Source organism: Stenella coeruleoalba (genome assembly GCF_951394435.1).
Source record: "Stenella coeruleoalba genome assembly, chromosome: 11".
NCBI lineage: Eukaryota > Metazoa > Chordata > Mammalia > Artiodactyla > Delphinidae > Stenella > Stenella coeruleoalba.
Window position 1 is genome coordinate 9,156,814 of NC_137157.1, and position 24,958 is coordinate 9,181,771.

Here is a 24,958-nt window from a genome sequence, read left to right on the forward strand (position 1 = left end):
TAACGGGCACGCACCTGCTGTTACGTCATCACGAACAGGTTCCTGCCCCCTCCCCAGGTGTAGAATGAGGGGCCTGCCTCTGCGGGAGGGTGAGAGCAGGGGTCCTGCGCTTCTCTGCTTGTGAGTTTCCAGTGTCTTAATGTTTGTGCTGAGTAGCACCAGTGGGTGTGTGTCCGTGACCCCAAGGCATGACTGACGTTAGCGTTCACCCGAGACACTGGTCCTATGGGTCAGGGTGGGGCCCCACAATCTGCTGTTAACAGTCACCCTGGACGGCTCCGTTGCAGGTGGTGAGAAGGCAGCGGGTGGGGGCCCTGGGGAGGCGGGTGCTGGCGATGGAGGAAGGATGTGCCACCGGGGAGGGGTGCCGGTGCAAGAGCCACACGTGGGGGTGCTACCATGAGCCGCGGACCGGGTGACTGACAATCTTTTGGGAAAGGGACAGGAACCAAGTAAGAGGACACTGTGGTGCCACATTGAGGGCTGGGAGGAAGAGGCCTTCCCCGATGGAGCGGCTCTATCACTGGTGGTTTGGAGGAGCTGACACATTTGCCTAGAGGAGACCCAGGAGGGCAGGACTGCCACGTGGGACCTCCGCCAGGGTGTGTGTATGAGGCTTAAGTTCCTGCAGGAGCTGGGCGGATCCCCATCAGGTGACATCTAACACAGCTGGGGCCAGGGAGCCCTCCTAGAGAGGTGGGTGGGACCGTGTGCCCATTCCTCCGAGGCTTTTTCTCAGGGTGCTCTCCCCATTCTACGTCCACAACTTGCCCTGTCCTTCGAAGCCCAGCTCAGGGCAGTTAAGACCTCGATCACCAGGTCCAAGGTCCACATGTGACACCTCCCTTGGTGCCTTGGGGAAGCATTCCCATCCGGGCCACCACCATTACTTCTCCCACATTACCCTGTTAGGCATCAGGAAGCAGGTGAGAGAAGTATCAGCCCCACCACAGGAGGCAAAACAGGCAAACACCCATAACCCTGGGTTCAAATAGGCTCCACAACTCCTCCAAACGCCCTCTACCGTAGGACCTGTGTGCCTGGTGCCCCATTTGCATCACCCTCATCCCAGCCACTCTTCTACACTGTCTTTCACAATGGAAAGATGGTCCTCCCTCAGCAGGCCCTAAAGGACCCAAGGAGAGAAGAAACCTGCGCCGGCTGGGCTCAGACTCTTGTACTCAACAAAAGATGACATCTCCCTTATCTTGCAATAAAATAAGTTACCAGCCAGGACTGCAGGGCCCTTTCATCCCGACATCAGGGATGGCAGGCCTTCCAGCTCGCCGAAGGTGCCAGCCAGGGAAGCAGCCAGCCTTTCGGCCCTGCTCTTCCGTTTGTTCCAGCAAGAACCGAGAAGCCGTCTTTCCCTGAATAGACCCTTCTGGGAAGGCCTCTACGGAACTGCAGCAGCCTATCAGTGAAACCGAATCCCCTTGTGCCCAGCTCAGACTGTGGGGCCTTATCTGGGTACTTACTGTTGGCACAAAGCAACAATCATGCGGGAACAGGGGGAGCCCAGGCTCCACTTCTCTGCCACCCTGCTCCTTACTAAAATTCCCCAGCCTCACTCGCACCCAAGGGTGCTTAACATCGAGTCAAACAGTTTTTGGTTCTGGGGAAATCACCGAGCCACCTACTGGGGGGGGGTATCTAGCCCAACTCTGTCTCAGGGGTCCAACTGGTCATCAGTGACCCTGACATACAGCCCAACAGTGTCAGGAAAAAAAAAATCTCACTCTGGGCTTAAATTCCAAGTCCCGATAGCCAACCCCAAAGCAAACTGGTGCTTCTGGGGATTGACTGGGCTCTCTACCAGAGGCAAGAAACCAGACGCAGCAGTCTGCGGAAGTACTTTCACTACAAAATAATTTATTAAAACACACAGCTTCAGCACTAGCCTATGTACAAACACACACCCTCCTGACTACCCTACAGCTAGGGGGTCCTCTTCTTCCCCCTTGCCTTGCGGACCTCTTCTATTAAATCTTTCAGATACTGGATCTCCTTGGCCAAGGAATCTGCCTTCTCTTTCAGAGCCTCATTCTTCTTTTCTAGCTCTTTACATTCACCAGTGAGGGCCTCCTGCTCTGCCCTCTTCTTCTGGCGGTACCTAGTGGCTGCTGTCTTGTTCTGCTCCATTTTCTTCAGTTTCTTATCTAGTTTCTCACCCTTTACTTTCGCTGCTATCATCTTCTCTCCAGGAGGGTCATAGGGCTTGGGGCGGGCAGAGCCACCAGGGGCACCTGGAGATAGCAGGCTTCTATTTGGAGAACCCCTGGAGGTAGGGGGGCTATGCTGGGGAGAGCCCAGATAGGAGTCAGGGCTCATACAGATGCCACTATCATTATCTGAGGGGGCATCCTCTTCCTTTACGCACGGAGGGACCAGCATAAGGTAAGCAGTGGAGTCTGGCTTCCTATCTTCTTCAGACATCACTTCACTGCATAGCTCTAAAGTAAAAGAATGATCTGGAGTGGAGAACAGGGCCCCTGGGGAGAGGGGAAGAGGCTGCAAGAAAGTGAAAGGGGCACCCTGGTCAGTTGTTGGCAAACTTTCTGGAAGATGGCCTATTGGGTTCACAAGCTGGGGGGGCTCCTTAGTAGCCTCCTGGAGTAGGGGGTCAAAGAGATCACACGTGTCATCCAACGAGGCCAAAAGCTCATCTGGCATGGTTTCCAGATCATCTATACCCAACAGAGCATTAAAATCAAACTCCTTCAGATCCATTTTCTCCACCATCCAATCTGTCCCAGAGAACGCATCCTCTGCAAAAAATTAAAGAGAGTTGGAACCAGTGAGTCAAACGTACAGGACTATCACCAGATCCCACCAGCAGATAAAAGCAGCCCACTCACCCTTGCCGTTATCTGAGGCACTGACCAACCCATCCATAGCCAGCCATTCGGAGAAGCCCGCCTTAGCCTTGTCGCCAGAGAACCCATGAGGTTTGAAGTGCTTGGCCACCTCCAGGTAGTCATCTAGGAGACCCAGGCTCTCTTCAGCCCCCAAACCCGACTGGTCGAAGGGGGACATGAAGTCCACCACCAACACCTCGCTGCTCAGGAAGCTCTTCTCGGCCATGTCGCGAGGTTTTGGTGGAATCGAGGAATGTGCTTAACTCGAAGGTGTCTTTGTCGGTTACAGCAACGCTGCTGCTGAATGCCTTGAAAAGCCTGAAGACAAATCAGAAACCAAGTCCCATTAAAGATCAGCTGGCCTGAGAATTTCATCTTTTCATCCATGAGGCAAGATGGCCAAAATAGAACTCCATTCGGTGTTGAGAATCGGTACCACGTGGCCCCAGGGCCATCGCGTCACCGCCGCGTCCCTCAGGCTGCACAAAATGGACGCCCGGCCGTTCCCCCACCGGCCAGAACAGGAAGCCGCCCCACCCGCACGTCCAAATCCGCCTCTGGACGCCCGGCCCCGCCCACGCCCCCCGTGACTCACGCGGCGGCCGCCGCCGCCCTACCACGCCGCCATCTTGGCTGCTGCCACGTTTCGCGGGGCACCAGGTGGAAGCCGGCGGATTCGGGGGGCCGGGGCTGCCGGGGGCTCCCGACCCAAGGGCGCCGGAGTTTTGGGGACACCCAAGCAGGGGCCACGCGTTATGGGCGCTCGTAAAACCACTCCCGCCTCCGCGAAGCCGCCCAGCCGCCGGCCGCTCCCAAGCAGGCAGAAACCCCTCACCGACCCAGGGGTGCACGGCCAGAGCAGCGCAGGCCCAGTACTTACGCCATGGCTTAAGCCGCTGGGGGGTGCCGCTGCAGAGCCTGGTGCTGCTGCCGCCGCTGCAAAAGCCAATGCTGCCGCAGGCACTGCTGCCTCTAATACGCCATGGTGGCCGCGGACGCTACGGGAGCGGAGAAAAGAAGGCACGCACTCGCACGGAGAAATCACATATACAGACAGAAGGAGAAAAAATGGCGGCGAGACGCCGAGCTCGGGGCCTTTATAAACTCTGCTCCCTGTGAGGACGCATCACAGACCATATCCTTCCGCCGCGGTCACGTGACTCGCGCCTCCCACCCACGCATTGCCATCTATTCGACGGCCCTATCGTTTCCAATCTCCGACTTTTAAGTCTAGGGCGTAGCTGTGAAGAGAGAATGAATTGTTTTTATTTACGGCCTCAAGAAAAAGACGCACTACTTTACAAGGATTTTAAGATGAAAGGGTCACTCCCGTCCGCCGCCGGGGAGCGCGGAGGGATTCGCCACACTCATTTCCGCCGTTAGTCCGAAGGGCGGAGAGAGAAGTCTTTCATCCCAAGAAAGGTTTTTACTGTGAAGTACGAGGTCTCCTAGTTCTCGCGCGATATGCTGGAGGAGAGCGCGCATCAAGATGATTGGTCAGACATGGTGAGTCATATATATCTCGAGTTTCTATTGGCTCAGGCCGCTGATCTGCGCGGGAAGGGGCGGAGCGGCCGACGGTTCCCTCCGTCTGGTTCTGCGGTTTCTCCAGTTTTCTCTGTGACGGCGCTTTGCAGTGGCTTCCTCAGCCCTGCCCACCCGCAGCCGGTCAGGATTGCCCCGGGCAGCCCGGGCCCAGTGCGTCCCAGATAGTGGCGTTAGGCCCCGCCCCTTGCAGTCCTTTCCTGCCGTCCTCAGTGAAGCGCCAAAGTAGCGACCAGGTTCAGGCCCAAAGATGAAACTAGGCAAAAGGAAATGTCATTTCGTGTGCGTTTTCACACACAAACACTTGCAAAATACTGAGGACGTGCAAGCCCTTCAGTAGTTGAAAGGGGAGGCTGATGACCTCAGTCGAGATCACCCGATCTATGCGCACCTACCATCAAAGGCGAGTCGGGGAAATGCGTAATCCTATAGTCTATCGTATTTTTACATATCCGTTTAGCTAAAATATGTTTGCTATTTTATTGAAGAATGCAGCCTATCACAGGGGAACTTCTTTCAGTTCATGTAGTTTCAGTTCCTCTAAGAAGAAAGAGAGATTTTATTCAGCTGCTCTCTCTCACTCTAGGGTAGTTTCAATTAGCTCCCAACGCTGTACAACTCCCAGGCATAACCGCTTCCCAGCAAGTCCTCCTAATGCCCAATTGCCGGAGTTTGCGTATTCGGAGGCCGCAGTCCAGGTCAGGCCAACAACTTGCTCTCTCTACTGGGGAACTGTTAAGAGCAACAAGAAAGCCCTCCCCCACCCTCCAGCCCTCTCGTCAGACACTGCGGGGGCGGAAACCTTGAGTTTCTGCTTCCATTCCTTTCAGTAAGCCCTACAAATATTATTTCTGAGGACTGATGTCAAAAATTTGGGAAGGACTGTCCTACATTACTGACCATTCATTGACTTGATTCAGTCTAGCCCAACAATTTTACAATGGTAAACTGAGGACTAAAGGGATGAAGGGTCTTGCCCAGTGAAGGCAGTATGGGGTAGGAGTTAGAAGAGATTTTAGGGGCAAACCCCGCAAACTTGGCTCTTCCATTTATTAGCGGAGACATTTTGGTTGAGTGACTTATCCTCGCTGAGTCTCAGTTTCCTGAGCTGTAAAATGAAGCTAATGGTGAGTATCCTTGCACTTAGAATGAAGATAATATAAGAGGCACTGAGCTTAGCGCCTGGTATCTGATAAGTGCTGGATAAATGGTTGCTATTACTACTATTATTAGAACTCAGGTCTCTGACACACCTCCCAAGGCCCCCTCCCCATCTTCATTACATCATCCTGCTTCCTCAGAGGACTATTAACTGAAATCAACAACTATAAACAACTGGTATATGCAAAGCATACTGGATGCTTGATGTGGTTTTTTTCTCCCCTTGGGGAATCACGAGTATCTAGATATATATAAAGCAAAGAAAGACTTTGCTTTGTCTTTCAGTGCAAAGGCAGTAAGAATCCCTGAGCTACTACTCAAATCTTAAAAAGGACCCTCGGGGCATGTCCTCCTTTCGCTGTCAGATGACCATGCAGATGGCCGAGAATTAAAAGTAATGCTGCCCCAGGCTGACACTGCAGAGGGGTGGGAGAATGACTCCAGTGGCACCTTGTCCCATCCTTTCTATTATGGTGACCCAGATCAGGCACTTCAAAGGTTCTCCTAGCTGCAAATGGAGAACCAGTCCCACTCCTGTAGGAAAATGTTTCATACCACACACACAAGTCAAAGCTGTTGGAAAGGAGACTTTAATTTTCTTCTTCCCATGCTGTGGAAGGACAGCATGTTCCCCAGCTTTATTTCCTCCCTCAAGGAGAAAAAGGACAGTAGTTTTCTGGGTCTCAGGGCTAAGCTGCTTCTATATGGACCTAGCCAAGACAGGACAGAAAGACTGGTGACTGATTCCAAATCTATCAGCTAAACACATCAACTGCTTATTGAAGGGCAAGCAAGAGACTGGAAGGCAGGTTGTGGACTTGGCCTCAGGGGCCAAGCACAGAGAGCATAACGTGATCAGAATGAAAAGGTAAACACCACGCTATATGCAGTTAACCCCAGAACTCACATCCCTGGTATTTTGGCCGCTTAGAATCAGCTAAGCGTATCTACAAGGGCTACAGCTCACAGCTCTAGTCCTAAGTCCTCCTTGGCCTTGAGCTTCAGCACGAAGAGCAGGGTTCTCACAAATCCTATGAGAGCAGAGCCTCTGGACACATGCAGGGATCCCAGGCCCCCCGGCTCCTCTCCAGGACCTTTTGATCCTGAAGCTGATTCCTTGTCAAAACCATTTGAGCTCTCAACTTGAGTGGAGTAGAAAGGGGCAAAATCAGCTAATCTGGAGTGTGAACAGGACCACCAAGGGCTGAGCCTAGGAGGAAAGACTGTAGGCCTCACAACAGTTTTTCCAAACATGAGCTTCAATTATTTTTTTATTTGAAAAGAAAAGTCACAACCAAGCATATAAAGAAAAATACTGTTGTCCTGAACTCACGTTTTAGGAAGGGGCAACAGGGAAAAGCAAAATACACTTTGGAATTGATTGGGTTTTCAAGATGATGAGTCTTTCTTCAAGCATTAGGCTAACTATGTGCTTTGCTAACCTAGATGGTGCAAAAAAACTTCCAGATGGAGAAGTAGGAGCAGATGCTGTTACTTCAGGCAAACGTGGGAGTTACTGAGTAGAAAGGCAGAAAAGCAGGAAAAGGCCCTACATATTTCCCCAAAGATTAAAAAAAAAAAAAATGTGTGTGTGTTGGGGTGGGGGGTATTCCCCTCCTCTAACCAAGAATCTCAAAGCACTGGACTGTCGTCCAGGTATTACGATGAGACTTGCCCCATCTCAGTCAGCAAACCCACCAGGACCTGAGCCAAGGATTCCCACCGCTTCTAGTTCTGAGGACTTCTAAGAGGTTCTTGCTTGTGAAATGGCAGTTATGGTTTTTGGTTTTGTGAAACATAGGTAAGAGACAGAGCTGCCCTTAGAAAGATGCTCTTTAAGAGGAGATAAACTCAAATCACCATTACACTTGGCTTTGATAATTTGGGATTTGATCTTTAAAATCTTTTCTTTTTTGAGCTCTCCTTCCAATGTTTTATATGGAATTTGGTCAGACTCCAGCTTGGGAAAATTATAGGTTTTATAATATTCACATTGGGAAAACCAAATCCTTTATCTGAATGAAGACAAACCCATGCTTTTCCAACACATTCAGCCCTCCCCTCTCCCTTCCTTCCAGTGACACCAAATGGGCGCAATGGAACCGTCAGTGCCAGGCTCCACCCTCTGTGGACATCCTCGACACCAATCCCCCAGGGGAGCACTCAGGCATATGGAGTGTTTCATAAACTCCAAGTTGATTGTGATGAACAGCCAGGATGGAGACTCTCTCAGGGCTCTGGGCTTGCTATTTTTCATTCTCTCTCAATGTCTTCACACAAATGAAACAACTGAACCATTTTAGGGAAGCTTCGCATGTATATGAGAGAAGAGGCAGGAAGAGTCTCCAAATATAGCCAAGGTTAACCCTAGTTCTCAACCTCCTAATCCAGGACAAAAAAGGGGACAAGAAGCTCTACCTTAAATTCAAAGGGAAGCTAAGGTTTCAATGCTATTTAAAGAGTCATTTCATGTCGCGGTCATTGGGAAGGAATGAGACAGCTGCAGAGAGCTTCACCAGAATCTCACTGATGGAGAGGTAGTAAGAATAAAAATAATAATAGGATTTGATGGGAGGAGAACAAAATACTGGATGGGCAGATCAGAAACAGAATTATCATCAGCCTCTTGGCACAAACAGGAAAAAATAAACACAGAACAAGAAGATGCACTGACATTGTATATTAAACTTTCCTCCCCACTCTCAGGATACTTTTTACATTGCAATAAATAGTGCAACTCTAGCAGCGGGAAACAAGAAGGAACGTGGCAAGTACCCACCTCCCTCTCAGATGTGTTTTAGCCATACGCTCTCTTCCTAGGTAGCACCGGTTTCCCAGGTGCTGGGTGAGAGACAGGACAGGGGGAAGAGGTCTGTGCATATGTGCCTGCCCTCTGGCCTCTGGAGGTGCCTGGAGAGCTCAGCAAACACCCCCATCACGTTCCTGTGACAGACACTGGGGAGCGGAGGGCTGGCTGCTGGGCCCGTTCTTCCTCTAAGGCAACATCCTAGAAAGGCAGGGCCTGACGTGGGAGAAACATGGTCACTGACGTTCAGCCGCCTGTCTAGCTGAACCTCTAGCACTAAGACTGTGTCCTTGAAGGCCTTGTCCTAATTGGCAAGAAGGTGGGGAAGGAGCAAACAACAGCCCCTTCCCTCCCAGTCTTTGTCTGACTCCCGCACGCAGTGGTGCCGGGCTGGACCAGCCACAGATGAGGCACAGACATCAGGCACGCAGACCCTCTCCACCACCTCCAGGCTCCCCCACTCTACTCTCTCACTGATGGCCACTAAGAAACACAGTCTCCGAATAACTACGCATCCAGTTTATCTTGAGCCCTCGCTCCCGTGTGCGGCAACAACAGTGCTCCCATGAGAGACCTTCTTAGCACTTCCGGATATGAGCTGGTCAAGAGGTTGGTGGGGGGGGGATGGACTTCTTTTCCAGGAACCTGGGTCAAAGGCCAGCTTTTCCACCAGCTTTACCCCTAGAAACCCTAAATACTGTCTGGGCGCTCTCTGCAGAGTTCAGTTTGAAACATGCAATCATAACTTCAGTGACAGTCAACTACAAGGCAGCATCTTGATTAGGCAGATGTCCAGAAAAAAAAGCAAAACAGGTGTGAACAGGTGGAAAAAGAAGACACTGAAAAGGGGCAGGTGGCAGGGCAGACACAGCAGACCTGTGCCGAAATGCAAAACACCAAGTGGTCTCCACAGCTCAGGCCACTGCTCCACCTTCTCAATTCATTCCAAGAAAAACTAGCCTGGAGCAAGGGGGAGGGGAAAAGTAGGGAGCACAGTGTTTGGTAACAAAAATAGAAATGGTTGGTGATTAAAGAGGAGAGAGGGATACCTTTCTAATCAGCATGAAATGCCCAGGGCGATGACCAGCAAAGACGGGAGGCACCTAGGGACCCCGTGAGGCATCAACTATGGAACCAAGTGTTTCTAACAGAGAATCCAGGGCCTGACCGCTCGACACCTGCCTTCACCTGCCCTACGTCTGCAGCAGCACCTCTGGCTCAGACAGTGAGCAATAGAGAGTGTATCCCAATTCGTCTATTTCCTCAGGGGTAAGCTCTGCAAATAAGTTCACCTTGGGGTTTAGGGCACTGGGCAGAACTCCGGCCTCCAAGTAGCTGATGAGTCCCCGCAAGGCCTGCAGGAATCGGTCAGCCAGCACGTCGGGAGACCAGTCAGCCTCCTCCTGGGCCACGTGGAGGATGACGTTGGTGAGCTGGCTGGCAGTGAGGTGACCCAGGGCCGGGGTGGACTTGCACACGGCCTTGAGGATCTTGAGGCACAGAGAGCGGCAGCCAGAGTCGGCCTGGTCCAGAGCCCGCAAGCGCGCCGTCTCGGCAGGACGCAGGCTCAGCCGCCACAGGTTGTCATACTGGGCTAGCCGGTGTGGTTTGGCCACCAAGACAGTGTCACCAAGGGTCACCGACGGCAGGAAGTCAATGACGAGATGCCTGTCGCGCTCATACTGCACTTCCAGAGTCAGAGCCTCCGGGGGTGGGGCCGGTCGAATCACATAGTCCAAGAGGGACCCAATGGCCGGCCAGTTGATGGAGCCAGCCACCACCTTTTCGAACGTGTCTGCCACTGTCTTTGGAGAGAGGTAGCCCCCTACTACACAGCGGTCCCAGTAACTACTACCACGAGGAAAGTACTCTGGGTTCTCCCGGCGAACCAGGAAGAAGCCGGGGACGTTCATGATGGTGTCCTCTCCGGGGATACACGACCACAGGTTCTGCTCCAGCACAAGGGGCACGATGAGTTGGATGTGGTCGGCTGTCACCACCTGGTGGAGAAGAATTAAAAAGGTTTTGAGGGATTTAATCTTGAGCTCAAGAGCCAAGTTTCCCCAAACACGGGTCCCACCATCTTATATCCCCCCCCCCCAACAAAAAGGGGAACTAAGAATTCTTCCACGTGACCATATCAATTCAGAGTGTGGATTTCAACCCAGGTCAGTCGGACACTGGCGCCCGTGCTCATTCCACACACCACGTTGCCTCTGGACACAGAAGTACACATGACATCCCCCAGGCCTTGACGGCTCAAAGGAAAGCCAGAAAGGAAAGATAGGGACAAGAATATAGGAAGGAGGAGGCCTCTGACAGCTTCCTAGAAGTTGTGAGTATGACTAAAAAACAAAAAACGTTAAAGGCAGGGATCTCCAAATGCTACCACAGTATGTGGAATTCAGACGCAGTAGGACTAACCTTTCTGGCAAGCCTGTACCAACAGCCCTACTGAGAAGCATCCTGGTCAGTACAACCCTGCCCTTCGTAAGAACCCCCTGCTTACCTGCAGGTCATCATAGAGGCTGCCACTCAGGTACATGTCCCGAAGTGGCATGTCAGGCAACTTGGCCCGCAGGAAGCTCCGGAGCTCGGCACATATGTCCACGGCAGCTTGCTTGGCCCGAGCCTGCTCGCCAGCAGGGATGGCCGCCCGGTTCCGGTAGTAAGTAAGAAGTTTCTCCTGCAGGGACATGCGGAGTCGTGACTTCTTCAAGTCTACCTGGCCCTTCCTGGCCAATGGCTTGGGCCGGGGCGGGCAGAATGTATCTGCCAAGGCAAGAGAGAGAGGCACGTGAGCTCTTCCCGTGCTTGCTCATCCACGGCTGCCTCAGCCCCAAAGGAGGCGGGCTTGGCACAAAAGGCTAGCGTGGTGCCTGGCACGTACGTCCCTAAGAAATGTGTTGAATGCATGAGTAGCACTGAGAGCCCCGAGGTCAGTCCCAGAAGGGGTACCAGCCTTCCTCACCTGTGTCAAAGGCCGAGGAGCCTGTGGGAAGGGCCTGTAGGGACCTGCTCAGGCCTGTCTTCATGTCCTTGTTGAGCAATCGGGGGGAGCCCATCCAGTTTGGTTCTTCCCAGCTCCTTTTCCCTGAATGGCTCAGGCGGGTGGGGCTGGTAGGGGCACTGATTGCCCTATCATACATCTGAAACAGCAGAGAGGACCCAGCACATGACCTTCTTTCCTGTTTCCCTCCTTCCCAGCAGCTTTGCCTTAATGAGTTCAGCTACTATTTTTCAATAACTTTGTTTTATTCTAGATTATGGAATACTTTGCTCCACACAGAAAATCTCAGGAAATACTAAATGATATAAATAAGAAACAGATTTATCCATAATGTCATAACCCAGAGATAATGGTTAATATTTTGGTATATTTCTTTCTGAAAATATATATTTGTGTAATTAGGATCCTCCTCTATATATACTTTTGAAAACTGATTTTTTTTACGTATCATTTTTATCACTGCCCCATATCACTAAAAATGAATCAGTGTTGAACATTATGGTACAATTTCTAACTATACAACACTGTACTTTATGAACGTACTGTAATGTCAAACACTGATCCATTTAACAATACATCACTGAATGGCTGCTCTGTGCCAGGAGCTGTTCTAGGTGCACAGAATAAAGCAGTAATCCAGAGACCCAATCCCTGCCCTCGTGGAGTGTGCAGTTCAGCAGAGGGATACAGGCAATACATAATCCAAGCTAAACCATGCAGATATAGGTGTTAAGGAAAGTAAAGTAGGAAGGAGAAATAGGAAAAATGTGTGGTGGGAGTCCTGCTATTTTAAACAAGGTAGTCAAGGAAGGCTATTTTGATTATTTGCAATTTTTCACTCGCTGGGATAAACTTTTTATTTGTATCTCCAACAGTTTCTTTAGGGCGGAGTCCTAAGAAGCAGATTTACTGAATCCTCTTAAGGTCTCGTCTAATAATGCCAAATTACCAAGTTACATTTCCATTAGCAGTAGCAAAGTCTTATTCTAAGTCAGCTCCACTCGGCAGCCTCACCACCTCTCCAACCCCTGGCTGAGTGTACTTACCCGCTTAACCGCCAGTGTAGCAATGCCCAGCATGGCTGCTCCACCCACCCCCAGCACCAGCCGGGCATTGGAGAGCACAAAATCAATGGCCGTCCCGATGCCATTATCATCCTTCTTGCTTTTGCGCTCACCAGCGCCTGCCATTGCTCACCTGAGAAGGAAGGCAGAACACAGCCATCACCACCTTGGACCTTGGGAAGCAGCCCTCCTCCTCCCTCCCCCATCAGGCCAGTCCCCAACAATTTCAGGGTACTCTGTGAGTTCCAGGAACCCAAATCCTCCGGCCTCTAGCACTCCATGTTCTAGGGTCAGGAGGGAGGTATCGTGTCCCTTGATGTATCTGGATGCGAGGCAGAGGAAATGATCATGCTAGTCATGGGAAAGCCTCCCCACCAATCTATTGAGATTACAGAGAGCGATAATAAGCTCACTGTCAACCCTTTCTCGTATGAGAGTGAAGTACCCCGCCCCCACGCAATACCACCCTCCGGACCCCTTCCCAACATTACAATGCAGATCATATTTTGATCCTCTGACCACTGCTTATGGAAGGTTAGACCTGAGAAGGTGTAAATTAATTAGAGACCCATCTAATCCCATCACATCACTTCACATGTAGGGAGGTGACTTGCCAGAGGTCCCAGAGAGAAGGAATGACAAAGCCATATGCAAACTCAGGCCGCCTCTCAACTCCTAGCAGGACGGTTTTTCTACTGTATCATGTTTCCCCTCACCCAAGTCAAACTGTTCCTATTCTATGTATTTCCTGCGAAAAATAATAATAACAACAACAACACAGACTAAATACCCTGGCACACGGAGACAAAACTACAAGTCCACATGTGAGAAAGATCCAGAGAAGAAGAGAACTCTGTGGACAGGCCCACTTGACAAATGCTTTGTTTCTTGGGGCAAGTGTGCAGGGGCACCACAAGAAGCTCAGGTGAGCCTGGCACTGTGACAGAGACTGAGAATAAACAAAACGGTCACTGCAGACTCAGCTGTTAACTGGAAAACAAAATATCCACCTGCTCAAGTGTGCTTGGAAAATGAACTAAAAATGTGGTCACCTAAGTTGAGATCAGGGCACAAGGCAGAAGAGGCTGGCCTCCGTACAATGCTGGAGCGAGGCGAGCACGCCTTTGCTCCCTGGCAACGACGGGGTCATCCTGACTGAAGTTCCCCTGGTCTCCCAGTAAGCGCACTTCCCATGCAGTTAGAACCCTGGGCCTGACCCAGATAAAGGATGGCAAAGTGGCTCAAATCTGAGCACTGCTTTTAACACTGCTACCCCTCCTACCTCCCGTGTCCTGTACGCCAGGAACCACGTAGGGAAAAACAGTTGTTTACCATTCACCAATATACCTAGAACGGGAGGACAGAGAGGGACAAGATCACTGGTGCATCTTCCAGTGCGAAGTAGCATTCTTTCTAATACCCTTACAACTGGATATTGCTAGTGTCGCATGTCATGCCCCTGGCCTCCCCTGTCAACAAGAGAGAAATATTTCTGCCTCTACTTATTCCAGCAATTGAGTTAACTAAGAGTCGCTGTCGATCCCAAAATTATTGTTTCCCAACTAGAGTTCACAACCATGGCACTTTTCTCTTCTCCACCTTTTACCTTCGACAGGAGCTTCAGGTTTAGGGATGTAATGAGAAACTGCTTGGCCAAATGAAGTATACTCCCACTTCAAATGCAGAGCAAACAAGGCTGAGGAGAAGAGTTAAACTCTGCATTTACAGGTGGGGTCAGGCAAGAACTCTAGTCATCCTCCCTCCAGTGGCCACTGAGACAGAGATGGGACATAAACTCATCTGAGGCAGAGTAATCCAATCAGGACAAAGGTGATCATTACACAGTTCCCGATACAAAACCATGACCACCGTTTTATTGCTTTTAAAACAAAAGAACCTTTAGAGATGTATTTACAATAGGGAGGACCACCCTCTAAATTAGGGGACCCCAACCCCCCGGCCGGTAGTGGTCCACAGCCTTAGGAACCAGGCCACACAGCAGGAGGTGGGTGGTGGGTGAGGAAAAGCTTCATCTGCCGCTCCCCATCGCTCCCATCACCGCCTGAGCCATCATCCCCCGCCCCCGCCCGGGCCCGGGGAAAAATTGTCTTCCAACCGGTCCCTGGTGCCAAAAAGGTTGGGGACCCTGCTCTAAATGATCCTTGCATGTGATGCAGCAGAGCAAGAAGGGCACATTCTCCCTCCACGCAGAAGCCGGAAGGAGCCTCTCTGGCTCCTTGGCCCCTCGGCCCCTCTGAGCCTGTGTTTTAGAGTCGGAAATCTTGAGACTGAGTACTTGCCTTTGAGCCCTGACTAATTAGCTGGGTGCCCTCAAATGAGTTAACCCCTCAGCTATGTAATGGGGAGAATGATGCCTGCATGGCCTAAATCATAGGGTTGTAGTGAGGAAAACATATCTACTAAAATACCGTATGTGAACACTTTATACACCGTAAAAGGACTCTACAAATGTGGGCCATCATTAAGTCTTTTAAGATCTCCATCCACAGGACAAAAGGTCAGCTTCCAGAAGGCAGTCAGCAATCCAGACTGTCCTGTGAGTTACATCTTACCTTCTGAGACTGAGCCAGGAATGGCCTATGAAACCCAAGCTGATGCTATCCTGGGCTTGAGACCAAAACTATGAAGTTGAGCAAGCTTGGGAAAAGGCTTTTCTACTCTAGCGCAATATACTCCCCGCCCCACCCAAGGACCAGGTGATGTCAAAGATCTGGTGGCCTGGAAGAGGAAAGAACACCCACAGCTCCCACAGGGAGATCAAAGTTTCTATTCTAAAACTGAACTCAATCTGTTCCAGTTGAAACTACTTAACCACAGTCTACCCTCCACTCAGGCTCTGCCGCACTACCTGGGAGCCTGCAGGAGGTGGGAGCTCTGCCTGGCAAGGAGAAGGGCCTGGAGGAGCCCTGTTGTTTAATGCGTTTAGTTCCAGTTTTACAAGATGAAAAAGTTCTGGAGATCTCTTGTGCAACAATATGAATATCCTTTTTTTGTTGTTTTTAATTAATTTATTTTTGGCTGCGTTGGGTCTTCGTTGCTGCGCGCGAGCTTTCTCTAGTTGTGGCGAGCGGGGGCTACTCTGTTTTGCGGTGCGCAGGCTTCTCATTGCTGTGGCTTCCCTTGTTGCGGAGCATGGGCTCCAGGCACGCAGGCTTCAGCAGTTGTGGCACGTGGTCTCAATAGTTGTGGCTCGCGGGCTTTAGAGCACAGGCTCAGTAGCTGTGGCGCACGGGCTTAGTTGCTCTGTGGCATGTGGGATCTTCCCGGACCAGGGCTCGAACCCGTGTTCCTGCATTGGCAGGTGGATTCTTAACCACTGTGCCACCAGGGAAGTCCCCACAATATGAATATTCTTAACACCACTGAACTGTACACTTACAAACAGTTAAAATATTGAAAAAAAAAAAAAGAGGAGGCAGAACACTGACCTGGTGGGCAGGGCTGAGGATGGGGAATGTGAACTCTAGGAACATCTCAGACAAGTTGTTTAACCTGTCTCCTTAGATACAAAAGTGGGAATAGAAATACTCATCACCCCATTACAGTGGGAATGATGAGTAATGGAGGCCCTGTATCTTCCTAGGATGACAGCACAGAACTGTGAAAATTCCAACTTATTCTCCTTGAAAAGGGCATATGACTTAAACGTCTGGCTTGAGTACACTTGAGAAGAGCTAACATATACTGAGCGTGTACCGTGTGCTGGGCATTTTACACCTATTAGTTCCCTTAGTTCCAACAATCCCAAGAGATCAGTCACATTGTTACCTCCAACTTACAGATGAAGAAACTGAGGCAGAGGTAAAGTGGTGGCCCCAGGTCACCGTGTCAGAAAGTTGTGCAGCCAAGAGTTGAACCTGGAGCTCACGGGGCTGGGGAGTAGCTTACAGGGGTCCAAGTAGCCTGCAGCCCCTCCTCGTACACGTCTCCTCTCTGCTGACCACTCGGACTCGGCCGTACGCTTCCCAGGGGCATTTTGGCTCATTCCCTGCTGTGTCCTCAGGGCCAGCAGTATTTGACACATAGCAAATATCTGTTGCATGAATGAGCTACTGATTCTATGGATTTTTTTTTTTCTGGGTGGGGGGGGCGGGCAGTGAGGAGGTGGTAGCAGCACCTGTAACCCAACTCAGTCAAGATACTAGGAACACAAAGCCTTCAGTGTTCACTTCCACTCTCCCTGGGCAGGCAGGCCCTTGTGGGCATCATCTCTCACCTGGCCCTTTACTCCCCAAAGCCAGTCTGCCCAGCAACCTGAGTGGCCGAGGAGGACCCAAAGCCATTATGTCAGCCTCCTCCTCCTGCTTTCCCTCTGTTAAAGACAGCGCCCCCCACCCAGCTGGCACGCCTAACACCTCCCGGTCATCGCTCGCTCCCCTCTCCTCCTGCTGCAGCCAGCGTCCGCCTGATGAAGTCCGCTGCCGCGCACAGTGTGCTCACGGGCCACCCGGCCGCCACAGTCCCTCCAGCTCACCTGGTCGGAGCCGCGGCCTCTGGTATCCCCTACCAATGTATTCTCCATGCCGCCACTGCCACGATCCCTCATCCACGCCATTCCCCTGCTGACAAAGCTCTGATGGTCTCCCTCTGTCAGATATCACAACCTCCTCAACAGGGGATTCGATGTCCTTCCAGACCTGGTCCAGCCTCAACTCTGGTCACCTGCCTTCCAGGTGCACCACTCGAGCCACTCTGGACTCGGGTTTCCAGACTATAAAATGTGAGTCTCTGTTTCCAACTCCACACTTGCTTATTGCCCGTCTGCCCAGCAAGCTTCTATTTCTCACTTGAGGCAGACCTCAAATGTCCTCTTTTCTATAGCCACCTGTGATTCCTCCACTGCCACCCCGCCCCCAAGGCACAGTTCTGGCGTCACCCCTGTCTCCAAGCTCTTTACCTGACCTCTAGCACAGAGCTGTTCACCCTGGAATTACCTCCCGTCGATCTCCACGAGACCCGTCCCTTGATGGGCCACATCATTCACCTCTACCTCAGAGCCTACCAGAATGCCAGGGCCAGAGAAGGCCCTCTGGGAAGTTGCTGAATTAAACACAATCATTTGGTTACAGTGGGACTATCACACTGGCATGGGAACTAAACAGAACTAACATACCACTGGCCAAGAACCATTCCAAGTACTTTGTGTGCATTATCTCTTTTTTTCTTTTTTGGCCGCGCTGTGCGGCCCTCAGGATCTTAGTACCCAGACCAGGGACTGAACCTGGGCCCTCAGCAGTGAAAGCGCAGAGTCCTAACCACTGGACCGCCTGGGAATTCCCGAGTTGTCTCATTTAATTCTTGCAATAAGCTGAAGAGGTAGGTACTGTTATTTTACAAATGAGGGAATGGAGGCCTAGACAGATTTAGTGATTTACCCTAAATCCCACAGTTGTCAGTAGCAGTGTCAGGAAGGCACCGTCCTCCGAGGTCTGTACACTGTGCTTGCTTTAGAGACTGTTGCAACAGAGTCTAGTTATGTTTGGGGAAACATGATCTTGCCCTCAATAGAAGTGAATCTACCAAAGAATGAGGCAGCCAGGAACTGAGCTCTAATAGTTTTAACCAATGTCTTTTCTAGCATTTTCATATGTAAAATGTTTTATGAAACAAAATGGTCTCCTGGTGGGGCCTGAAACTCAGGGCCTTTTTGTTCTTAACAAGGGAACATACTGCTGTTAATATGTTTGTATTTCCTCCATTGATTTATGACTAAAGGACTCTGGTCACTAAAGGAAAGGTTCTCCCTCTCCTGGACCCCTGCAACAGAAAAAATGAAACCTACAGGAACAAGGGCCTACCTACCTGAGGCTTCTTACCGCATCTGTGAGGTGGAGGTGGGAGAGAGGCAGGCGTGTCTATGGAAGGCACTTTTGTCCTCTTTCCCTTGGAATTAGGATGGGAGGGGAAAGGAGAGGATCCTAAATAATCCCTCCCAGTTTGCTGTGGAGGAATACCAGGCCCTTTTCCAGCTGCCTCTCCCGGGCCTCAGGATCCTCTAGCTTCTGATTTTTCCGGAACTCACGGCGGATGGAGGCAAAGTAGAAGTCTCGGTCAGTGTAGCGAAGCTCTCGGCCTTGGCGCAGCAGAGCCCGGTAGAGACTCAGCACCGCCTCTCGGCTCCATGGGGCCATGGGGGACTGACAGGGGCTGGGCGTCAGGCTATACGCAGAAGGGAAGAAAGAGAAGCCTAGAATCAGAATTAATGATGGAAGGGCCTGTGGAGATTATCTAATTCAGTAGTTCTTAATCTAGGTCTTAGAGACCCCCCCCAAGGTCACAATATGACTTAGTGGCGGGGCTGGGACTGTATCCCAGCCTACCGCCTCCTGCTCATGGGAAACTACCATTACGCTGAAAGGCCAGGGCTTGGAAGCTGGGCTGCGTGTGCTTGAATCTTGGCTCTGCCACTTATCTGCCACATAGCTTGGGGCAAAGTACATAACCTGTCTGAGCATCAGCTTCCTCACTCTTAAAATACAGATAATGCTACCTACATTTACATACTGCTATGTGTCAATACGACATATGCTAACAGTACTTACCACATAGGGTTATTTTGAGAATTGCCTGAGATATCACTGGTAAAGCACCTGTAACTGAAGTTCACCACAAGGGGTGGTCTAGAGCCGTTGGAGACGAGGGGTCTCGGTCACACTTGAATCCTGGCACCACCGCTTATGAGCTCATTCATTACCTTGGGCAAGTTTCTTAACCTCTCTGGGCTTACCTTAGTTCCTCATCTGTAAAATGAGGATTAAAATTGTATTTTCCATATGGTTTATATGAGGATTAAATGAGTTAATGTATGTAAACGTGGCTAGAATAGCACTCGGCATATACTAAGCAGTCTATCAGGGACAGGTGTCAATATTATTAATGCTACCTACCCTCGTTTGTAAGTGCTCAGTAAGTATTAGATACACATAAACTGTCACCATCTTCCTTCTGTAACAATGAAGCCTTACACAATCACAGAGAGTTACCCTCTGTAAAGTGCTTTGTCATCCATTATCACATTTAAACCGAGGCATTTATGAAGTAGTCAAGGTTCGTAACAAGAAGTGTTAACGCTTAGGGAGTGTTTACTATGTAGCACGCATGGGCTAAGCAGATCCCACGTGACAACTCTTCTCATTCCATCAACAATCCCAGCGTCGTCAGTATCCCCATTTTAAGTGGAGGAAACTGACGCTCCCAGAGAGAAGTAACTTGCCCACAGGGGCACCCAGCTATAAAGGGGCGCGGGGGGGGCACTCCCGACCCCAACTCTGACTGCCTGTGTAATGATAACTCCTATTTGCTGGGATCTTACCATGTGTACAGCACTTCCAGGTGCTTTACAAACTTTCCCAGCACACCGCCTGGCACATACCAAGGGCTCAAAAAAGAAGCTGAACGAAAGAGGGAACCCTCACAACGTCCCTGTGTGGAAAAAAGCATCGTCCCTCTTTATGAAATAAAGAACTGAGACTGAGTGGAAGAGGTATCTGACTGGTAAAAAGGTCTGGACTTTGGGCCCAAAGTCGGCTAGCCATCAGCCTCCGGCCTTCATAACTTGCTGCGCGAGCTCGAGAAAGCCAGTGTCCGCGTCCCTTTTTCCTCAGCTGTAGAAGAGCGCCCCTCGGCCCCAAGGGCCTCCCGGAGTGGGAGATGAATCCAGAAATCAACAGGAAAAATGCTTTATGAAGTAGGAGGCGACTGTCACGCGAGGGCTGTTACTACAAGGTCGATCGGCGAGTGCACCGCTGGGCCCCGTCAGGTCCCCAGGTCCTCCCCCTACCCTGCGGGGCGTCGCACCTAGCCGGGGTGGAGAGACCCCGAGGCTGGGGCAGGCCGGCTCAGGGGCCCCGGGAGGGCTCCGGAGGCTGAGGCGGAGCCCCGGGGCGGCCTCCAGGGGAAAGCCCAGGGCGGGCTGGGGCGAGACCCCCGACGACCAGGCCGGTAGCCCGGGCCCGGGCCGGATGGGGGCGCCCAGACAGAGGCCCTGAGAGAAGGCGTGGCGAGCCCCCGACCCCAGCCCTCACTCCACCCCTCACTCACCTGCGGACCGCGCACGCTTCCACTCCTCGGGATTCGCCTCTCGCCCGGTATCTCTCCTGGGGTCACCCACCAACATGGCCCCTTCACTTCCGGGACACGACCTTGCGCACGGAGCTGAGGAGTGGGACCGAAGGGAGCCTGGAGGCAGGCGGGGGCTGGAGGACTTCCGGTCTTCCAGGCCTATGCTTCTCTAGGGGTGGGGCCAGGAGCCGCGTCAGGCTACGCCCCTTGCGCGGCTCCGCCCCACAGGCCGGAGTCCCGCCTCCATGCGTGACGTCACCTAAGGACGGGCCAGCCAAGGCCATTCGGGCCCCGCCCACCCATTCGGGCCCCGCCCAGTCGGGGGGCGGAGGAGCGGGAGTCCGGGTTGGGCAGAGCAGGGGGAGGCGGGGTGCAGACGTTGTGCGGCGTAATCCCCCAACCTGCTGCCAGCTCTGTAGCCTGTGTGGCCCCAGCACTGTCTGCTGATCTCGGGCTGGAGCCATGGGGGTGCCTGCGGGAGGTTTAACACTAAGGGTATTCCGTATCGTGGCTTTTAAAGGTCTTCCATTTTCTCAGATTGCTTTCTTTTCATCCCTCCGTGCTGTTCCCGCACCCCTGGCAAGGACCTACCTTTCAAGGTCCCCCTCAAATGTCCCCCTCTAGAAGTCTTTTAGATACCCTTCCTCGCCCCTCATCCAACACACTTAGGTGTCTCCTTTGGGCCCCACAGAAATGTCTGCACACCGCCGTCAGGGCTTCGCTCCTTCAACAGCAAAACGTGTTTTTTGGCGCCTGTTATTTGCCAGGCACTGTTTTTTAATTTCTGCATTAGTTTCTGTCTCTCATCAGATTTGAGGGCAGGAGCCATGTCATTATGGAATCCATAGAGGGAGAGGGGAAGAGGCAGGCTTTGGAATCAGGCCCAGGCGGCTCCAGATGCAGCTCCACCACTTAAGGACAGCTGCCTGCCCCCTGACAACTTTCCTAACCCCCTCAGCCCCTCTCAGCTTTTGTGAGGATTTAAAAGGCATCTATCAGAAAGGGGTGGACACTTACACAGAGCAGTTGCCCACCCATCCATTTATTCTTGCACAGATCCTTGTTTGGGGTGTCTAATGTGCAAAGCACTGCCACAGGCATTGCAGGGAACAGAGAAATCAAGTCCTCATGCTTTTTTTTTTTTTTTTTTTTGCGGTACGCGGACCTCTCACTGTTGCGGCCTCTCTCGTTGTGGAGCACAGGCTCCAGACGCGCAGGCTCAGCGGCCACGGCTCATGGGCCCAGCTGCTCCGCGGCATGTGGGATCTTCCCGGACCGGGGCACGAACTCGTGTCCCCTGCATCGGCAGGCGGACTCTCAACCACTGCGCCACCAGGGAAGCCCAGGAGTTGCTTTTTTACTTGGAGTGTTGCTGGAAGGCCTGTCTGATAAGGGGACCTGAGTAGGACCTTCAGGAAGGGCATTCCACGTGTTGGCCCTCAGGTGGGCCCTCAGGCTGTCCTAGGAGCAACAGGGAGGAGGCCAGTGCATGGGGAATAGTGTGAGAGCGTGAGCAAGGGCTAGGGGGGTGGGAAGAGGCAGGACAGGGGGTCCTTATCAGGGGCAGGGGAGGGGAAATCTTGCTGGGACAGGAGTCACCAGAGAGTCTGGAGCAAAGGAGTGATGGGACCTGACTTCCATTTGTCTGTTTGTTTCTGGTGAAAACATTTATGTTTAGAGTTAGCCAGCTGGATGCGGTTTAGATGATTCCAACTTTCTTGGCACCACCAAAGCATCATAGTCAGGGCCTTGAACATATGCCTTCTTCTTTCTGTCAGACTCCATCAGGGTGTTGGCCTTGGCTATGCGATGTCACAAAAGTGTCTTCCCAGCCTGTCTGATACGTGTTGATGGCCTTGACCTCCACAGTGAACACAAGTGTGTTGCTCTCTTCTTCATGGCAGACTCAGTGGTCTGGGGAGCTTGTTTCTCCTGGGGGCGCATATCCGAGGATATTTAGGCTGCCGTTGGAGCCGCTGTGTCTTTTGTGTGTGTGTCTGTGGATCCACTTCAGCACCGCCTTCTCGGCCTTCAGAGTCTTTGCTTTGGCTTCAGCTTTGGGAGGACAGGGGCTTCCTTCTTCACTTTCGGCGCCATCTTTGTGAAAAGGGTCCCTGACTTCCTTTTTTCACAGGATCAGTCTGGCTTTGAGACTAACGGAAGGATGTAAGGGCTAAAGCAGGGAGACTGGTCAAGAGGCTGCTGCAAAGCCCCAGGGGAGAGAGGACAGGGGTTCAGACCAGGAGGTGGCAGTGTGGAGGGGGGTGGTCAGATCCAGGAAGTATGTGGAGGTGGAGCCCCAGAAGTTGCTGATGTGGGGGTGGGATAGAAGGGTCAACCGTGGCTTCAGCGTCCTGCCTGAGCAATTGCCCTGCTGCCTCTCTGCTCCAGCCTAACCAGGAGCATCTTCCAGGCCTCCCAAACTGCTAAAAGAAGGCGGTTGTCCAGGGCCCTAGGGTCCCCACTCAGGTAAAGGAAGACTTTCCATGGCAAATGGAGCCCCATCAATACTGGGGAGATCGTGAGCCCCTGGAACTTCTAGGAAAGGGAGGGGCCCAGATGGGGGCCTTGAGGAGGCCTAAGGTTTAAGAGCAATAATGCGCGTGGCCTCTGGGATCTCAGGCGTCATTCTCCCAGGGCTGGCTTGGTGTGGGAAAAACACGCACACTGCGGTGGCACCAGCCGCTACATCTGCTTTTATGAAGCGTCTCTTGTGTGTCAGACACCGGATTGAGTAGTTTACAAATGTTGTATTATGTCTAATCCCAACATCCCCGTTTGGTCAGCATGATTATCCTGATGATGAAAACCAAAGCAGAGAAAGGTTCAGGCATTTCTCGAAGACACTGAGCCAGGCAGACAAAAAGCTCGCTGTGGAGCCCAGGTCTGTCTCACTCCAAAATGTGTGTCCTTTCCGCTCTTCGAGGCTGCCCTACTTTGCCCTTTAAAGAAATAATTTTGTGACGCAAATAAATCTAATTGGTGACATTCCCAGCTGGAAGACCAGGGGACCTTTTATGTCTCTCCTAATCCCCCTGTCCTACAGAACATTATTTTTAGGAGGGAAGGAGGGAGGTCCCTTGGCGGGGAGGGGTCTGCCCTTCAGATCAGCTCCCCCGGACTCTTCTTACTCTTCAGGGTCTTCTCTTTATTTCCAGACTCACAAGGCTCCTCCCTGCCCCCCCCCATGCTCCCATGGCAACGGAGATGGGGCAGCGGGGCAGGCATCTGGCACCCACATGCCTCCGTGGTCCCGAAATCTCAGGGCTCTACCTGGTTCGACAGGACGGGCAGGCTGAGACCTGCAGGAGATCAGTCCCCAGGCCACTGTGGTGTCCCTCGAAGGGGTCATCAGTGGGCAGTAAGAGTGAAGAGTTCCTGAGCTCTCCGCCTGTGCCGAGACACATGCACCAACCCCCACCTGCCATCAGAGTCCTGTGAGGATAAGACTGTCGTTGTCCCATCTGCATCCGAGGAGACGGGATCTCGAAGAGCCATAAGCGGTGGGACTAGGGTCTGAGCTCCAAACCATCCCAGGGCTAGATGAAATCACTCAGGACCAGGGTGGAGGCAGGGGAAAAGGAGGAGCAGCCCTGGCGACACCCATCGGAAGCAAAGGATGCTGGAGAGGACCAGTCAGAAGACAGGAGTGTCCTGCAGGCCTGGGGGGAGGAGAGTGTGTTCACAGAGGCCAGCGCCCCAGCCAGTCCCATATCATCCTTCCCCTGTTAGGAGCTGGTCTCTGACTGACTGGCTCAGCAAGAGGTGGGGGCAGAGGCCCAGGGGCTGAAGAGTAAATGGAAAGTAGAGAGAGACACAGTGATTTTGCTGAGAAGGGAAAGAGCAAGATGAGAGGACAGTTAGAGGGGAAGAAAAGCAGATTGGGCTGGGTGGGCTTGGGCTTGCGGTTGGCTGGTGCCCCTTCTAGCCTCAAGCCGGGGAGGGAAGGAGCCAGTAGAGGGAGAGAAGCTGAAAATGCCATCGTGAGTAAGCCCTCCCTGGAGGGATGTCACAGAGGGGCAGGAGGGGAGAGTGAGAGCGGGCCAGGTACCCCTTTACCTGCAGGAGGAGAGGCTCAGCGCAGCCCCAGGCTTCCCTAAGAAGGCAGAGAGAGTGAGAACCCTGAGGCCTGGGTCTTTCCAGTCTCATTCCCTTTACTTTGCCCGGGAGGATGCCTTATAAAATTGAGATGCTCTGTAAGTGCTTGGTGCTCTGAAGTGGAGGGAAATTGCTATTGGATGACAAGACAGAAGGCTCAGTCCAGCCCACCAGCCCTCCGCAGCCCTCCCAGGGGAACCCAGGGTGGAGTGAAGGTGCAGATGCTCTTATCACCCAGGATGACGGAGATGTTGGCCGTAGCCAGATCAATGAGGCTCTGGAGTTTCACCAGCCAGGGACCTGGAAATCATTCTCAGAGAGCCACCCCCCTCCT

General features: G+C 52.1%; 3 protein-coding genes across 3 annotated transcripts; all 3 read right to left on the reverse strand.

Moving 5' to 3' along the window:
* Positions 1 to 1,852: 1,852 nt before the first annotated feature.
* On the reverse strand, positions 1,853 to 3,912 carry ATF4 (activating transcription factor 4). The gene is made up of 3 exons (XM_079935943.1): positions 3,739 to 3,912; positions 2,859 to 3,176; positions 1,853 to 2,768 (listed from the first exon to the last, which is right to left on the reverse strand). Exons 2-3 carry the CDS (start codon positions 3,082 to 3,084, stop codon positions 1,939 to 1,941), a joined length of 1,056 nt encoding a protein of 351 aa, XP_079792069.1. The 5' UTR covers positions 3,085 to 3,176; positions 3,739 to 3,912; the 3' UTR covers positions 1,853 to 1,938.
* Positions 3,913 to 9,438: 5,526 nt separating this feature from the next.
* On the reverse strand, positions 9,439 to 18,373 carry MIEF1 (mitochondrial elongation factor 1). The gene is made up of 5 exons (XM_079936274.1): positions 18,282 to 18,373; positions 12,427 to 12,577; positions 11,342 to 11,519; positions 10,880 to 11,142; positions 9,439 to 10,370 (listed from the first exon to the last, which is right to left on the reverse strand). Exons 2-5 carry the CDS (start codon positions 12,568 to 12,570, stop codon positions 9,564 to 9,566), a joined length of 1,392 nt encoding a protein of 463 aa, XP_079792400.1. The 5' UTR covers positions 12,571 to 12,577; positions 18,282 to 18,373; the 3' UTR covers positions 9,439 to 9,563.
* A 10-nt stretch (positions 18,374 to 18,383) lies between these two features.
* MIURF (mitochondrial elongation factor 1 upstream open reading frame) lies at positions 18,384 to 20,645 on the reverse strand (the record flags this gene model as incomplete). Its single annotated transcript, XM_079936281.1, has 2 exons — positions 20,506 to 20,645; positions 18,384 to 18,624 (listed from the first exon to the last, which is right to left on the reverse strand). Exon 2 carries the CDS (start codon positions 18,594 to 18,596, stop codon positions 18,384 to 18,386), a length of 213 nt encoding a protein of 70 aa, XP_079792407.1. The 5' UTR covers positions 18,597 to 18,624; positions 20,506 to 20,645.
* Positions 20,646 to 24,958: the final 4,313 nt, after the last annotated feature.

Excerpts from the sequence above, each read along its gene's own strand:
- MIEF1 (XM_079936274.1), bottom strand. The coding sequence starts at position 12,570 with ATGGCAGGCGCTGGTGAGCGCAAAAGCAAGAAGGATGATAATGGCATC. Across the intron at positions 11,520-12,426 it reads CTACACTGGCGGTTAAGCGG|ATGTATGATAGGGCAATCAG; the intron begins GTAAGTACACTC and ends CTGCTGTTTCAG. Across the intron at positions 10,371-10,879 it reads GCCTCTATGATGACCTGCAG|GTGGTGACAGCCGACCACAT; the intron begins GTAAGCAGGGGG and ends CTTCTCCACCAG.
- ATF4 (XM_079935943.1), bottom strand. The coding sequence starts at position 3,084 with ATGGCCGAGAAGAGCTTCCTGAGCAGCGAGGTGTTGGTGGTGGACTTC. Across the intron at positions 2,769-2,858 it reads TGCCTCAGATAACGGCAAGG|AGGATGCGTTCTCTGGGACA; the intron begins GTGAGTGGGCTG and ends AATTTTTTGCAG.